The sequence below is a fragment of the Pongo pygmaeus genome, chromosome 4, assembly GCF_028885625.2.
Source record: "Pongo pygmaeus isolate AG05252 chromosome 4, NHGRI_mPonPyg2-v2.0_pri, whole genome shotgun sequence".
Classification (NCBI taxonomy): Eukaryota; Metazoa; Chordata; class Mammalia; order Primates; family Hominidae; genus Pongo; species Pongo pygmaeus.
The window spans coordinates 173,767,183-173,783,834 of NC_072377.2; the positions used below are offsets into that span (position 1 = coordinate 173,767,183).

Sequence of the window (16,652 nt, forward strand, 5' to 3'; positions counted from 1 at the left end):
GCCTGCCACCATGCCCTGCTATTTTTTTGTATTTTTAGTAGAGATGGGGTTTCACCATGTTGGCCAGGCTGGTCTCGAACTCCAGACCTCAGGTGATCCACGCACCTTGGCCTCCCAAAGTGCCGGGATTACAGGCATGAGCCACCATGCCTGGCTGGTGCTGCCATTTCTGAGTCTGTCCCTGAGGTCTGAAAGCAGCCCTTCCCTCCGAGGCTGCATGCTGACATCCTGCACAGACCTCACAAGAGATCAGAACAGCAAGCAGATGCTGCAGAGCCATTAGCACTGCGAGTTCGCAGTTCTCCCTGGCAGGGTTGCTGGGGGGCTTCTGTGGACCATCAAAATGCCCGGCCTTGGAAAGCATCCCTGGCCAGATGGATGAACTGAAGGTGATGACAGTGTTTATACTAGCTCAGGGGAGAGTCCAGCCTCCCAAGCAGACAGCCTATTCAGAGCCTTGCATGGGGAACCATCTTCTGCAAACAAGGAAATCGCAGGTGGAGGTGGAGCCCGTGAACTCACAGAGCACACGAAAGCTGGTAGCATTGGCGGGCTTGCAGAGATAGACCAGGACCATTTTACTGCTAAAGATACTGAGCCCCAGAGCAGGAGGGCACTGCTCCAGGTCACAGAGCATTGGAAGGGGATCTAGGACCATACCAAGTCCCTGGTCTGAGCTCTGGGCTGACCCACAACAATGCCAGGGGGTGAGATCTCCCTTAGGGATTGACTTGGAGCAAGTGACAGAACTGGGGGCTCAATGCGGGCTGACTGCCCTCTTCCCAAGGAGGGACAAGGCCCCCAGGGTGAGGCCATGCCTGCACTTGTGGGCAGGTGTGGAGGAAACAGCCGGTGCCTTGGTTCCCTCTTTGCTCCTCGGCATGACCTTGTTCTCCTTCTCTCCTTCCCATCCTGCCAGGAAAACAGGAGTAAGCATTCCCAGCATCCCTCGCCCAAGGTCTGAGACAGTCAGCAGACTCGCAGACTGGATTTCCACTCCCTGCCTGATTCTCCTTAAACTTGGCTGGTTTTCTTATAAATCCTGGTAGCCCCGGTCGGGGATAACCCAGGAATGAAGGTAATGCCCTGGGGAGACTGCCAATTACCCCCAAATTAGACGCGAGAGGAGAGATAAAGGTTCTCCAGCAGCTGTAAGTCACCCGAATGCCAGAAGAGAAGGCTTTTGCTCCAGAGAGTTGAGCTTCTTGGGGGGGTTAAAATACAAGGAATGGGCAATGAAGATGAGTTAAAGCAGCTATGAAGTGGGAGGGTTCCCATTTCCTGACATCTGTTTCTTTAAATGAGCAAAATTAACATCACATTACTGTAAGGTTTGTGAATTGGATTTCCTCAGGCTGGGAGAATGGAAAACAGAAGGAGAGTAAAAAAGAGGGGGATAGAATTTTCCAGAAGAGCTGGCTGCTGCCGTCTCTCCATCCATCAAAGCGCTGCTCACAACTACAGGCAGCAATAGCTGAAGGACAGAAAGTGCAGCTTGGGGCAAGCACTCCAGAAACAAAACAAGTGCATGGAGGTTTTGTAAGAGCCGATCACATTCTCAGAGCAGCATCTTGCCCCAGATCCCAGGAAACCATAAAATGTAAAACCAGGGCCACCCAGCGGGCTTCTCTCCATCTCTGGGTTAGTTCAGAGCCCCTGAGGGTTTCTTGGTGAGGGTTAAGTGCATTAATATCTGTACTGTCTGGCACAGGGTAAAGTGTTTAATTTGTGTTCACTGCTAGCTATTATTATTTTTATGGCCTTGCACGCAGCCAAGTTCCACATTTGTGCTACTCCCAGGCTCCTGAAAGTGTCTGGGTGTGCAACCCCTATTTTTTTTGTTGTTATTGTTTTTGTTTTTTGAGACGGAGTCTTGCTCTGTCCCCCAAGCTAGAGTGCAGTGGCGCGATTTCGGCTCACTGCAAGCTCCGCCTCCCGGGTTCACGCCATTCTCCTGCTTCAGCCTCCCGAGTAGCTGGGACTACAGGCGCCTGCCATTGCGCCCGGCTAATTTTTTTTGTATTTTTAGTAGAGACGGGGTTTCACCGTGTTAGCCAGGATGGTGTCGATCTCTTGACCTCGTGATCCGCCTGGCTCGGCCTCCCAAAGTGCTGGGATTACAGGCGTGAGCCACCGCGCCTGGCCCAACCCCTGTTTTAAACATATAAGCAGCTACTCTGGGTCACTCAACTCAGATGCCCTCTCCTGTCTTTCCGCACCCTGTCTCCCCAGTACCACAGCCATGTCTTTCATCTTTATTTCCTCATATTTCTGATCCTCATCATAACTTATAAGGAAGGTGGATTTATTTCTATTATGTAAATGATGAAACTAAGGCTCAGAAAAGCTAAGGACATTCCTAGTGTCACATAGCTGGGAAGGGCAGAGCTGAACTCAGAACGCACATAGGCTTGTCTGCCCATTTTCCGTCCACACCTGGACTTGTGGAAGCTCCTGAGAAGTGGAAACATTTGGCAGCCCTCACCTTTATTCCAACATGGCAAGCACTGGGATGAGCTGAGTGATACCTGTCCCTTTTGATGAGATCTAGGCCCATATTTTTCCAGAGACCTCACCACTCCCTTTTGTTGCTTGATTGCTGATGCTGGGAGTTGGTTGACACTTATCATGTGCTTGTGCTGTTGTTTTCTGGGGCATACAGAAATATTCTCTATACTCATGTTCCTATCAAAACTGGGAGGATGAAAGACTCAAAGTGCTTGAGTTTCACCTCAAATGGGAGAGTACATATTTCTTCGCAGAAGCAAAGACTAGCAGATCCTCTTCAGAAGACAAATATGCGCTTGGCCAGCTTGATTCATCTTAATATCTGCCTCACGCCCACAGGCCTGTAAGTTTCTGTCTTCAGGTTAAAAACAAAGTGCATTTCTCTGGTTTGAAATAAAAAGAATAATTCCTGGAAGGTGATGGGTAATGTTTGTGTTGGGACCCTGAAGCTAGTGGGGCACTGCACCCCAGTGACAGCCATGATCCTCACTCAAGTGTGCCCTTCTCACAGCTGGCCCCCCAATGTGCTCTCCACTGCTCCCAGTTACAGAGCAGTCGCTGGGGCCATGACCACGGTGGTGGCTGCAGGCAGGGAGGGAGAGAGGAAAGCGATCTGAGTAGCACCAGTGAGATCCAGATGCTGCCCAGGGCCTAGAAGTCCTCTGTCATATTTGTGTGCAGGGAACTGATGGGTGGGAGCATGGGGAACAAGAAAAAAACGAGGTGGTACAGTCCACTCTCATTATAGGTAAGCATCCCTAACCAGAATGTCCGAAACTTTTTGAGTGCTGATATGTTGCCACAAGTAGAAAATTCCACACCTGACACCTTTGCTTTCTGAAGGTTCAATGCACTTGAACTTTGTTTCATGCATAAAATTATTAAAAATATCACATAGCTACCTTTAGGCTGTGTATACGGTGTACATGAAACATAAGTGAATTTCGTGTTTAGACTTGCGTCCCAGCCTCATGACATCTCATTGTGTACACGCAAACATTCCAAAATCCAAAAAATTCTGGAATCTGAAACACTCCTGATCCCATGCATTTCAGATAAGGGATACTCAACCAGTACTCACAGTAGTTATGTTGTACACAGTTGCTGGGAACACTGCATTAGTGAATACCAAAGCATTGCTCTTAGGGAAAAACAAGATTAGGGTCCTGTGAGCCTCTGGTCCCCACATTTTTATCAACCTATCAATGTATAACCTTGTTATATGTATGCTTCTGTTTAAAGATAGCTTATGTAATACATATGGCTGATCCATAATGTTCAACTCATGGCCAGCAGCACTATAACTCAAGCCTGTAATAAAACTGCTCTCACACACATATGTCCTCTGTAAGACACATCACAGCCTTTGCACACTTAGGATGGAGCCCTTCAGCACTATGTCTGGGGGGCCATTTTAAACAGCAAAATCACCAACAAAAACCACAAACATGCAAAACACATGGCACTGAATATAACGCAAAAGGACACTGATTTACAGCACTTGAGGTGACAGAAGGCAGAGCGTGGCCTTGCTTGACCCCAGCTGGGAACATGGGTGTGGGTGACTCTGTTTTTGTTTTTGTTTTTGTTTTTGCTGTTCTGTGCACACCCAAGAATGACTGTGAAGGCACGGAGAGTCTTGACTTTGGACTTACACAAATGTTAGTGAGTCGGCGAATTCTCAAATATGGAATCCATGAATTATGAGGATGGACTTTACTTCCCTGGCCTTTGAGGCACACCTGAACTCTGGGGCCAGGAGACATGAAGTATGGGGTGGGGTAAGGGAGAGGGGCCAAAGACAAGAGTGCCTCCCTGGGGATGAGATGGTAAAGAGCCTCCTCTTCTATGCTGGTACCTCTGCTGGGGGGCCCGGCAGGGAAGATGAGGAGAAGCAAGCCAGCCTCACACTAGCATGACAGCAGGTGGACCCAAGTCTGAATGCCAGCTCTGGGACCCATTAGCTGTGTGGCCTTAGAGAAGTCACAGAAACTTTTTGAGCCCTGGCTTCCACACCTGCACAAAGGAGACTGTGAAGCCAGCACTGGACAGGTGGGTGAAGATGCGGTGAGACAATGGTTGTGAGGCAGGGAGCATGGTCCCTAGCTCAGGACAAGGACTCTACTGGTGCACCAACATCATTCTCATTACCTTTATGACTAGGCCTGAGCTCCTGTGCAGGGAGAGGGTTAGGATGATCTGCATCTCTGGCAGTGGAGAAGCCAATACGTGCAAATGGGCCCTTGCCTGGCATGGGCCAAGTCATGGTCAGACCCACGGACTCCTGGAGGAAACCCACTGTGGGAAGCTGCTGGCATGTTCACTCTGATGTGTATCACTGATGCAGGGGTCTTTTGATTCCATTTGAAAACAGACATTTAACTGTCACCACACAAAAATCGCCAAATAGCATATACGTTAGATACCTGTGCCCCATTGCTAGTCCTTACCTGAGTCCCACCCACCAGCCCTGGGGTAGGTGTTGGATGGGGTGTAGGGATGGGGTGAGCACAGGGTCCAGGGCGGGGTCAGGGATGGTGTGGAATGCTTGCTCTGTATAACACTCAACTAAAACCGTGAAGCATCACTTTGGTCTGTGTCTACATGTCTTGCTTCCTAACAGAGGACACAGCGGGGCTGAGGAGAAGGCTGGGAGGGGCTGGAACAGACGCTGGGGGAGATGCCGGTCCCCTGGTTCCTCTAGTCTAGAACACAGGCTCTGGCTAGAGAACAGAGGCTGCTGCCAAGTTCCTGAAGTTGACTTACATTTTTCGCAGGTTGGGCAACTTCTTGAAGATGCCAGTGGCCTCCAGAACAGATATCTCATTGTCATTCAGTCGTCTGTGTAGGAAGCACGAAGATGAGTGGTAGGTTAGCTGTGGACGAGGCCCCTCCTTGCACCCCCCATAGCTTTGCTGCATTGCTGCCTGAACCTCACACTCGGTGAAGGTCCACAGAGCCATCGGAAGCTTTGACATCAGTCCCATCAACAGAGGGGCCCAGCACGTTGGGGAGGCATATGCAGTGCTGCTTCCTCCTTCTCCTGGAGGAAGCCTCCTTTGGCTGGGGTTTAGGGGACTTTCTGAGTAGTCCACGTGGGCATGCGTTGTTTTTAGAACCCATCAATTACCAAGGATCTGTTTTCATTTTGTGGACATACCAATGACAACTTAAAACCCCCAGGAAGGTTTCTCCAGGGTCTCCCAACCCTCCAAGCCCTTCAGCTTCTTCCTAAGCACTTCCCTCTACCAGGAGCAGCTTGGGAACTTCACAGGTGTTCAGGGAGGGCAGCAGGGCAGGGAAAGGGGGCCTGCTGTTTCCTCTGATGACTTGTGAAGTTAGAGAGGACAACAATAATAATAATAATGAAGACCACTACCAGTCATCCAGGGCTTATTCTGTGCCAGGATTCAAGATGAGTTCCATGCTTGCATTATCTTTCTTAGTCTCCCCAACCACCGTAGGAGGTAGGCATTAATTATCTCCCCCATTTGACAGCTAAGAAACTGAGTCTCAGATCCAAGGAGCAAATGGGCTAGTCTTAGGAAGCCTGCCAGAGTCAGGTGTCAGCCCCATGTCTGTCAGTCCCCACATGCTGTGCCTTTATCCTCCACAAGGCTATAACTTTTCAAAAATTTTTTTAATTAAAAATTTTTTTTTTCCAGAGACTGGGTCTCACTCTGTGGCTCAGGCTGGAGTGCAGTGGTATGATCATAGCTCACTGCAGCCTTGAATTCCTAGACTCATGTGATTCTCCTGCCTTAGCCTCTCCAGCAACTGAGACCACAGGTGCATGCCACTATCATGCCCAGCTGATAAAAAAAATTTTTTTTTTTTTTGGTAAAGACTGGGGTAAGGGAGTGGGGTCTCGCTATGTTGCCCAGGATAGTATTGAACTCCTGGCCTCAAGTGATCCTCTCCCCCTGGCCTCCCAAAGTGCTGGGATTACAGGCATGACCCACCCACCATGGCCCAGCTGTAATTTTTTAGCTCTTTTTTTTTGATAAACCAACACATCCCTTTATTAACATGGCTAATTGGAGGCTCAGATATATTTAATCATTCTAGTTGTTTTCTCACTTCACTACCATTCTTTATTTAGCACCCAACTTTCTGGTTTTACTGTAAGCTCCAAAAGGGTTGGCAGGGACTACCTGCTCTGCTCTGTTGTAGAAACTGGTGGGTCTAGCGTGATGCCGGCTCACAGTGGGTGTTCAGAAAATATGTGTAGAATGAAGGAATGAACTGTCTTTATTTGCAAGCAAGCTGCCCACAGGAGATGCCTGGGTATCTACCTTCAGACCAGTATGGGAAAGACAGCCAACAAATGCCACATGACTGAGCCAGGAAGGGCTCACCTCCAGGAGACCCTGCCCACACTGGCTCCGGGTGACTGGTGTGTGGGGAGGAGTAGGGAGTTCATGCCGAGGTTGGACTTACAGGTCGGTGACATATTCAGGGAGGTGGCTTGGGATGCGGGCCAGCTTCTGGTTGGAGCAGTCCACGATCGTGCCCTCACAGCGACACTTCTCGGGGCACACGAGGTCCATGAAGCACTCGCTGCTGAACCTGCTGCGGTAATCCTCGGAGCCTGGGAGGGGTCAAAGAGGGGACGTCAGCGTCATCCGAGTTCCACGCACAGCCCCAGGTTGTGGGTAGTGGGGGTGGGAGACAGAGATGGGCGAATGAGTTGGGGGGTGTTAGGGGTCAAGTAACAGACATGGCATCACCTTCACTATATGGCCACCTTGCTGGTGCCTTCCCTGTCCCCAGCCTTACTGCCTCCTTCCCATGGATCTTTGTTATTTATCACCATCCTCAAGGAGACCAGACTCGAGATCTGTGGGCCCTTATGCTTTTGGGGGTCACAGATGTTTTTGAGAAGCCGATGAAAGTTATGAATGTTCTCCTCGGGGAAGTGCTCCTTGGTGCAGGTGTACAGTCTACGATTTTAGTGGGGCTACCTGCTCCACAACTCCTATCATTCATAGACCCTCTAAATGTTCATGAAAATCCAAATGACAAGATTTTGATGATGCTTTGATGGGGGCTATGCCAGGGGTAGGGATAAATTATGGGAAGGGGTTGCAAACTTAGGGGCCTTTATTACCCCAGCAGGTAATCAAATGAGTACAGGCCAAGCACACGGCAATAAATGACCATTGACACCTGGCTGTAAGATTGGGAAGACAAGAATAAGGGTTGGGAACCTGGGGAATTGGAGCCCCAGCCTTAATGCTTGGAAATTTGGCTCAGGGTTGCCTGATGTTGCTTTTTTTGGTTTTTGTTTTTTAAAAAGAGAATCTATATAAACAATATTGGTAATAAATTCCAATTTAAAATACCGTGAAGACGAGCAAAATGTATCTGAGGGTCAGATTTGGCCTCTGTTTTTCAGAGCACATTCTACGTAACTATAGTGAAAGGCACATTCTGATGAGCTAAAAGTTGGAGCTGAGATTTGCTTTTTTGAAAAGGAAATCTCCCGAAGTTGCACAGTAATGGTAATGGGACCAACAATGTAGTGTCTCTGAGAGATGCCTCGGCGAGTTGCCTCAATGATCACAAATGATCCCTGGGCACCGGGGCAAACCTCTGTGAGACCTTGAATCATGCTGGTTGGAACTGAAGGAGCTCTGGTTCTCCCATCAGACATAAGCTTATTGATGGGGCCGGGTTTTCTTCATCCTTTCACACTCAACATTTCACTAGCACAATGCGAGACACAAAACAAGAGATGGGTCCACAATTGTCCAATGCACAAGTGGGGTGTCATGAGCACCTGAGTGTCTTGTACATGAGTACTGGGAAGTGTTTCAGAGAATGTGAACATTATTTGTTCGCTCCACTAGGTGAGGCAACTTGGTGATCTTATTTGCATTTAGGAGCATTAGCTTTTCATGGGTTTTAGCAGAAGGGAGCACAGGCTTGTTCAGGCCTTGGCAACTTACTAGTCTCAGTCTCTCTCCATGTGAAATGGGAATCAAATAACTGCCCTTATCTTCCAGGGGCTGTTGTGCAGATGAAAGTAAGATTAAGGAGGTGGAGAGCCTCAGGAGTTGTATGCATGCTTGTGACTCTAGCACTGTTTTTTTTCTACAACCTGGCAGAACATTTAGCAGCTCAGAGGCTGTGAAAATATGAATGCAGCTAGCAGTAACAGTGGCCATTTACTGAACATATACTAAGCTGGGCACTATTCTTTCCATTTCAAATGAATGATCTCATTTAATCCTTGCAACACTCTGAGGTTAGGATAACTCTATTTTATAGATGAGGAAACTGAGGCCCATAGGTCGCTCAGTCTGGGCAGGCTGCTGCCTGCCTCCATGTGGTTAACATGTTTTGCTGCAGACTTGCTTCTCCCCAAAGGTTTTCCCAGGTCCCTGTAGGAATGATCACCTAGCCAGATTTGGTGCAGGTGGATTGAATGGGGTATTTTTCCATAGTGGGCTATGGTGGGGCAGGACGCAGATCTCTTCCACCCTGTTAGTTTTGCATGCCTTCTATGATCTCCTTGTGGTAATTCCTGATTGAGAATGAACTTGGTGGGTCTCTAATTCTGATGTGACACTACCTATCTAAGACAGGGAGTCAGAAGCCTGGTCCTGTCCTCCTTTCCTTCTCTGCACTCTCTCCATCCCCACTCCCCCATCTCCCCTTCTACACCTAGGCTTGTGTGAGCAAACTTCGTGCACGTATCCCCAGTTATTCAAGTGGCTTCCTGGTTCAATGTATTATGCAAATCTCCTGCCCTTGGCTTGCCAGCTTCATCCCTTTTGGTAACTCTGACCTGCACCATTGTCTTCCAGACCCATCAGCGTGCTGAGTCCTGGGCGAATTTCATTTTGCAAACCCTGTTAGATGACTACCTTCGCTTGTTCTCTGCACCAGTGGATCCACAGAGTGATGGCATGAAGGGGCGTTGCACACACATACAGAGATTTTTCCTTCACAATGTGTCTATAATGGGATCCTTGCAAAGCAAAGGAACCCTGACTGCTGATCAAAGGCAAAAAGACAGGAGAAAGCACAGTTTGCTCTTCAAGGCGATGAGCCTGAAGGCGTGCACCGGCTGGGCTGTGGCTGGGGACAGCCGCCTATTAAATGCATTTTCATTTTAATCAAGGTGAGAGCAGCCTGTAGTTAGCAGGAATCGCTCTCAGTAGTATAGTTAGATTATAACTGGTGGACCTCTGCAATGGAGCTGCTGACCCATTTTAATGAAATGATTTTGCAATTAGATTCGATGGACTAATGTGTTCTTTCCAGCATTTTCCCCCCTGCTGTTTTTGTTATTGCCCTGGTTTGAAATAACAAGGGGGTCGGAATGTGATATTTTATACGAGTGGGAGCCAGAAATGTTAATAACGGTGTATGTACATAACCAAAAAAGTTCGTTCCCCAGTCAGAGCCAGCCCGAAATGCCATCTCCATCACTTCATATTTCATTACCGAAACTACTCAGGGTTTCTCAGAGCCATTTGTTATGCCTAATGCTCATAACTACCCCAAAGTATTTTTAACTTTTCCAGAGCTTTAAAAGTCAATTTCAATCTCAGTGCATATTTGTCACTGCCAGAAATACTTAGTAATAGAGGACCAACTGCAATAGGCTGTTGCTTCTTCTCTTTGGGGTGAGTTCAGACACAAGAGATCCCAGAGGATATGAAGAAGGGCCATAAAACTCAACCTCGGCTGAAACCAGCCTTGGAAGAGCTGATGTCATCTGGCATCTTGCCTGTTCCTGCCCCTGGGGCCCTCCTCCCCTTTCGCGGGCAGCTCAGAACAACGACACTTGGTACGTGATCACAGACAAGCTTTAATAGACGGGGGATGGGGGTAGGAGGTGGAAATTCACAGCAACACAGTTTTATTATACATCCCTGCCCTACAGCCACTTCCCAGGAGGAACACTTGTCACATTTGGATGACCAGGGGTGTGGGACAGGTAGGGAGCCAAGCTCCCATGTTTGAATGGACTTGGCTGGGTTGGGATCAGAGGCCAGCACCAGGTCCAGGATGGCTGCTGCCATCAACGGTATGCATTTTGTGTCATCCTTTGGGCAGCCAGTTTGCTGACTGGGAGTCATAAATTCATTGTTATCTGATCATCATGAACTTGCTAACTCATGTTTCCAGAGCTCTCCTCCCCTATTCCCAATATCCCTAAGATGAGTGGAATAAAAGAAAGGAGGAAAGAAGCAGAAAGAGGAATTGGGGGGAGCGTAAGTCCTGTCAGGCCTCATCAGCTTGAAAAGACAGTGATGTGAATAAGCAAAGGGTCATAAGTGATGAATGACTAAGGAGAACACTGCCAGGCACACAGACATCCGCTCATGGGCAAGGCTGGGGTACCAGCTGCCAGCGGCTGGAAGACGCCAACTGTTTTACTAGGAGTTTGGTCACCAGTTGGGCAGGGAGCTGTCCTAGTAAGCTATCCCCATTGGAGTCTATTACGAGTGCAGCCATCTGCCTGAAAACAGAGGGAAATACCCACGGTCTGAGGCTGGCACTGCCTCATCACAGCCTGTGGCTGCGGGGCCAGTAAAGCACTGATGGAAGGGCACCATTATGGACCCACTCCCAGAGGCCTGGTCCCAGCCATGTTAGGGGCAGTGCCAAGGGCCTCAGAATGCCCCTCTCTGTAAGGTGGGAAAGGCAACTTCTCCAGGCTCAAGGATTTGCTCTGTGTTAAATGGGATCTTTGTATGTCCATGCTGGAGAGGAAGAGCCATTTGAATAATGCTTTCTCTCTTACTCAAGTTCTTTCTACTCACAGATGAAAGTCTGAAAGGGAGAGTTTAAGCAAATTTCAAGTCCCTATCAAATCACAGTTTTTAAATGTTCTAATTCAAGGCAATGGGGTTGTCCACAGCTGGGAAGGTGGGTATTACAGCAGTACAGTGCAGCCATTCTGGAATCAGATGACCCTGGGTAAGTTAGCTAACCTCTCTGAGCCTCAATATTCTCATCTGTAAAATGGGACTTTAGATTTTGTGAACATTAAACAAGGTAATGATGTGAAACAGTTCACTGCCTGGCCTATAGCAAGCACTCAATGTATGTTAAAAAATTACTAAGCAATGGTTGGTCTCCTGGTTCTGAGGGGTAACCTCAGATAGAGGAGGTAATAAGAGTCACACCTCATGATGGGGGCCCAGGGCTCAGCTTCTAGTTCTGAGCTAGGCTAAAGTTCCCACCTTAGCTCTCTCTTGCAGAATAGGACAGACTCCAGGACAGGAATGAACAACACAATCTTCTGGTTACACTGGGTGTAGGATTTATCAAGAAACAAGCAAAATAAGAGGTACCAAGATCCCTCTCTTTATTATCAGAGATAGCAGGTTTCCATGTCCACACACACTCCCCTCCCCTGAAACAGAATTAGCACCAGGTGAGGAGCCCAGCACCTCCATGTTAACTGTGCTTTGCAGGTCAAGGAAACAGACTGGACTTTAGGTTTCATGGGGTTCAGGGACAGCGTTTTCATAAAGTATGGGAATGAGGTTCAGAAGGAACCTCAGGTTAAACCCAAAGTCTCAGACTCACATGAGTTTCACCCATTCTCATGCTGACATTCATTTCAAATAAAGTGAATACCAATAAAGGTGGTGGTGGGAGGGGTCGGGGGTCACAAGCAGTAGGAATTCCCCTTTGGGTTAGCTGCCATTTGGAAAAATGACCTTGGGTTGGGACTCTCCCATGAAACCATGGGGCGTATGCCTTGGGTATACTTGTTCCCTTCCAATGGAAGAAGAGACACAGTCGTTTCTGAGCTTGAACCTAGTTATTACTCCTTGTCTGACATCCAGACTAGATTTGGGGGAGGGTGACTCCATTTTGGGAAAGCGATGTGGATACAGATCTTAGCTGGGCCCCAGGGTGCTTCTCCAGACCCATTTCCCTCTGTATCTGCATCCTCTGAGACTCCTACCCTCCTGCCCTTGGTGAGTTGAGACTGGGAGAGGTGGGTCTGGCAGGTGGTGGGCTGCGGTGCTCCAGAGCAGAGGAGAGGTGTCCAGCGGTGGTGGCGGCGGTGGCGGGCCATGCTGCAGGAGAGCACGGTGCTTTCCGCGGTGCTTGACAGAACCATGTTCCGTTTCCATCGTTCCACCACATGGTTAGATCAAGCACAAAGGAAAGCCCCGCAGCGACTGGTCAGAGTCAAGGTCAGGAAGCAGCGTCAGAGAGAGGACAGGAGCACTCAGAGGAAGCAGCGTGGAGAAGCGGAAGCCGGAGCAGGCCCCCACTGAGCGTGATTAGTATCAGGAGTGGGGTTCCACTGGAACACTTCCGAAGATAGCAGCCCTGCTGCTCTTGTGCCCCACCCCAGGGGAGACACAGTAGGAAGGGAGAAGAACAGGAGGGAAATCACTGGATGCCCATACTCAGGAGCTTCAGGACAGCACGGTTCTTTCCCAAGGAAAGAAAGAACATTCTGACATCTGTGATCCTATCACATGCCTGAATTGAGCCTCTAAACTCCATTCAGTCACACCAGTTGGTCTGACAAGACATTAAACTTAGCAAAGCATCTTCTGCATGCTTTGCAACATAGGCCCAATCCCCCCAGCAGCTGAGTGGTTCCATCACAGTCATTCCTCTAGCCCCTTAAATCAAGAGACAATCCGCAGTTCCCAGTGGTCTAGCAAACCTTCAATGCTCTTCTTTAGGAAAAAGCCCCGTTTGACATTCCACAATTCAGGAGTCTCCTTGATATCCTTTGAGGTCAGCAGGAACACTCTGGCTGATAGACACTCATCCCAGATCATTTGAGGTTTAATAGAGGAGTAGTGTGGTGTCAAAAGAAAATACATCTCTCTAGCCAGAGAGAAAGACAGGAAAACAAATGGGGCTTAGGGTTTGGACTGAGGAACCTACAATCACAGTTGCTGTTTGAGAACACTGACTTTCACAGAGATGGTGGCCAGTGCGCCTCATGATGAAGGGCCTCTTTCAGACTAAGAGAAGGAAGGAAAGGGAAGCCAAGTGATGAGTCTGAGGGGAAGACACTGAATTCTGGGGTCCTTCTTGATTTCTTGTTCCCTTCCTTAGCTGGAAATTACGGGAGTGAACAGAATGAACCAGTAACCACTGTCAGGATGCCAAGGTCCCAGGTGAGGGTACCCAGATTTTACATTCCTATCTGTGATAGATCAGGGTCAGTTTCCATGAACCTGCTGACTTGGGACTTCCTCCCACTTGGCATTAGGCTGGAGATGTGCATCTTGAAGAAACTGGAGCTAAGGCCAAGTGACTAAGACCCTCCCTGCCTGACCTCTGACATGAGAACCAGTATCAACATTCTTCCACTGTGGGCTTTTGGGACTGGGCATATCCTCTAGATGGTCTCAGCGTCTCGACGGTGCATAGGTTGTCTGCCATGATGGACCAGTTAGGAAGAGACAGCCCACAGCTCTGGGTCTGGCCTCTCCTCCTTCCTAAGGTCTCCCATCACACGCACTAGAGTCAGCCACTAGAATCTGGACTCCACTCCGCTTTGACACCTATGCAGGGCTCTGTGAACAGAGTGGTTCTGGGACTCCAAATTTGAGTTTGATTAGGACCCTGGTACCAGAGCAGGGGAAATCCATCCTGTTCGTGCAAACTGCCACCCTCCCCAAGCCTTAAAATCTAATTTTCTTTCTCTTTGGTTTCTTTCTACAAAAAGAAATGGCGGGATTTGTAGGTAAATTATCAAGAGTCTTCACAGTATGTCAGAAGTCCTGGGTTTCAGAGCTTGCCCTGAAAATAATACCTTAGATAAGATTTTTCTTCTGTGTGGACCTCAATTGATCCATCTCTGGAATAAACTGGATGACCTCTAAGCTCTCTAAAAGTTCTGTAATTCCTCGACCGCTATCTTGCTGTTCGCCATCATTGGACACTGCGTCACCACCCTCTGTACTTTTCAACAAGAGACTTTCTTCTCACACAAAGCGGGGAGGCATGACGGAAGACAGACAGCACCCTGCAACTGCCAAGTGCTGCCGGGGATGGGCTTGGGGTCCCAGGCAGCCAGATGGAGCCTTTTCAGGAGGACTTAATCTGATGGTCAGATTACCCCAGCCAGCAGCCTCCAACCTTAAACTGATCTTGCTGCCCAAGGCGGCGGATGCAGCTGATAGAGAGGGGCAGACACAGGCAGCTGGGAAACCAGACACCCTGCCTAAGGAGGGGAAGGATGGGTTACGGAGCAGCCCTCAAATTGCCTCCTAATTACATCAGCTGTCTTTTCTATGGGGGTGCTTTTAGGAAAAAGTAAAGTGCAGAGTTATTATCTGTCACATCCAGTCTGTGTCACCTGCCCCCCTTCTTTCTTCTGGAGCTTCCTGGAAACACAGAGCTTTAGATCTATGGGTTTTTTTTTTCCCCTCCAAGGCCAAGGCAGGTCTGGAACCCCGTGTTTCTCAAAGCCAAGGCCTTTGGAGCTCAGCAGTCATGCTTTCTTTGCAACGACATAAAATAAAAGCAAATAGAGTGCCATGTGTCAGTCTCATGCTAGCTCCAAACATCTCTACTTTTTAGGAATAATCTTTCTGCTTAACATTGATTTTTTTTTAAAAAAGGTATCTTAGAGTCAACCCAAGAACTCAGCTCCTCCTGTTTCTTTTTTAAAATGTTCAACCACCCCTCCCCCACATAGGAAAAGCAGCCAGGATCCTGCAGATCTACAGGTAGGAAGATAGTGGCAGAGCTAGAGTTAGAACTAAGCTCTACTGCTTCCTAGGTCCACTTTCTATTTTCTGTTTCTCCTACTTAGTTCTTTCTATAGCCCCACCTCCACCTTGCCACCCCCAACCACAGTCATGCCCAGAAAATTGCCAAGACTGTGTTCCCAGGGAGACACCAGTCCTTGGATCCTGCACTCTTTCCCTGCTGTGCCATGCAGGGCGGCAACATCCATTTGGGGTCCAAGGTATTAACAGGATACTTATGAGACCAAAGGGTCAAGGTTGGCAGATAATACCCTGCCCTCCTCCGGCTGTCACTGCCCTTCTTTTTGGGTACCACTGCTTGGCAGAGCTAATTAACTCAGCCTTGGCCAGACAGGGGAAGGAATAGAGGCCAAGGTTGGCATGAATCATGAGGAAAGGTGCTGGGGAAAGGACGATTGTGCCTTGGGTGAGATTTTCTTTCCAGAGATGTTGCCAGGCCCAGGAAGGAACCTCAGGACAGTGTTCAGGGAGTGGGTAGGGGTGGGAGCATGACACCAGGGAAGGAGGTCATCCAAGCAGCTGATTGTCCTCCCCAAATATTCCTTCTCTCCTAGATGCTGTGTGATGTGAGGAGCAAAATGAATCTGAGGTTTAGTCCTGCCTCCGCTGTTTGCTGGCTTGTGAACTTGGAGTGCCCCTTTACCTCTAAGTCCTCAGTTTCCTCTCCTATAGAGCAAAGGGCTCTCCTACTGACTTCCCAGGACCATTGGAAGAAGCAAATCAGACTAGAAGCCTCCAGCACCACACTCATCACAGGTGAAAGATGGCTGTTGTAATTGACATCATTATTCTAGGGAAGGGAAGTTGGTACCAACTTTTCACCATGCCACAAAGTCTTTGTATTATCTCCAAGCCCTCCCAAGGTATTAGTTTCTGTTAAAAAAATTTAAAGAGCTAAAGCTTATCATTCTGGAGACATGGACTAAAGAATTTGACTTAAAGGACAAGAAGATGTTGTAAGAAGCACAAGTCTGCCTGCTGGTCATCTCCCAGTAACCTCTCCCCACGCTGGCATTCTCCCCGGGAAGACTCGCCCTGCATCAGAAGCTCCTGGGCAAGGCGAGAAGCACTGCTCTTGCTGCTGCACACACTGTGAGGGTTGGCTGCAACCCACCTCGGCACCTCGTGCTATCAATCTCTCACCATTGGGGGCACAATGCAGTTTGGTGATTTTTTTTCCAGTAGAAAAGAACACAAATGATAGTAATTTTTAACTGCCTGTTCATGTAGCTGTTGGGTCAAGGAGAGCTACTTCTCTTTCCAAGATAGGCTGAGAATTCGCCTGCTGTTTTCCCCCATGTCCTTCCTGGGTGCAGTGAGAAGGAAGGTTTCTAGAGAGATCCTGGGCACAGAAGAACAAGGCTTTGTTTCTTCCCAAGCACGACTCTTTACTGTTCTCTCCGTACTCAGAACACAGTAATC

At 48.6% G+C, this 16,652-nt stretch overlaps 1 protein-coding gene across 1 annotated transcript in view; it reads right to left on the reverse strand.

The window, feature by feature from the left end:
* The window catches only part of SLIT3 (slit guidance ligand 3), a 636,449-nt gene that overhangs the window by 91,678 nt on the left and 528,119 nt on the right, over positions 1-16,652 (reverse strand). Inside the window, exons 15-16 of the mRNA XM_054486980.2 lie at positions 6,949-7,099; positions 5,275-5,349 (exon numbers count right to left, since the gene is read on the reverse strand). Coding sequence (XP_054342955.1) covers positions 5,275-5,349; positions 6,949-7,099 — 226 coding nt within the window. The remainder of the gene's footprint in view (positions 1-5,274; positions 5,350-6,948; positions 7,100-16,652) is intronic.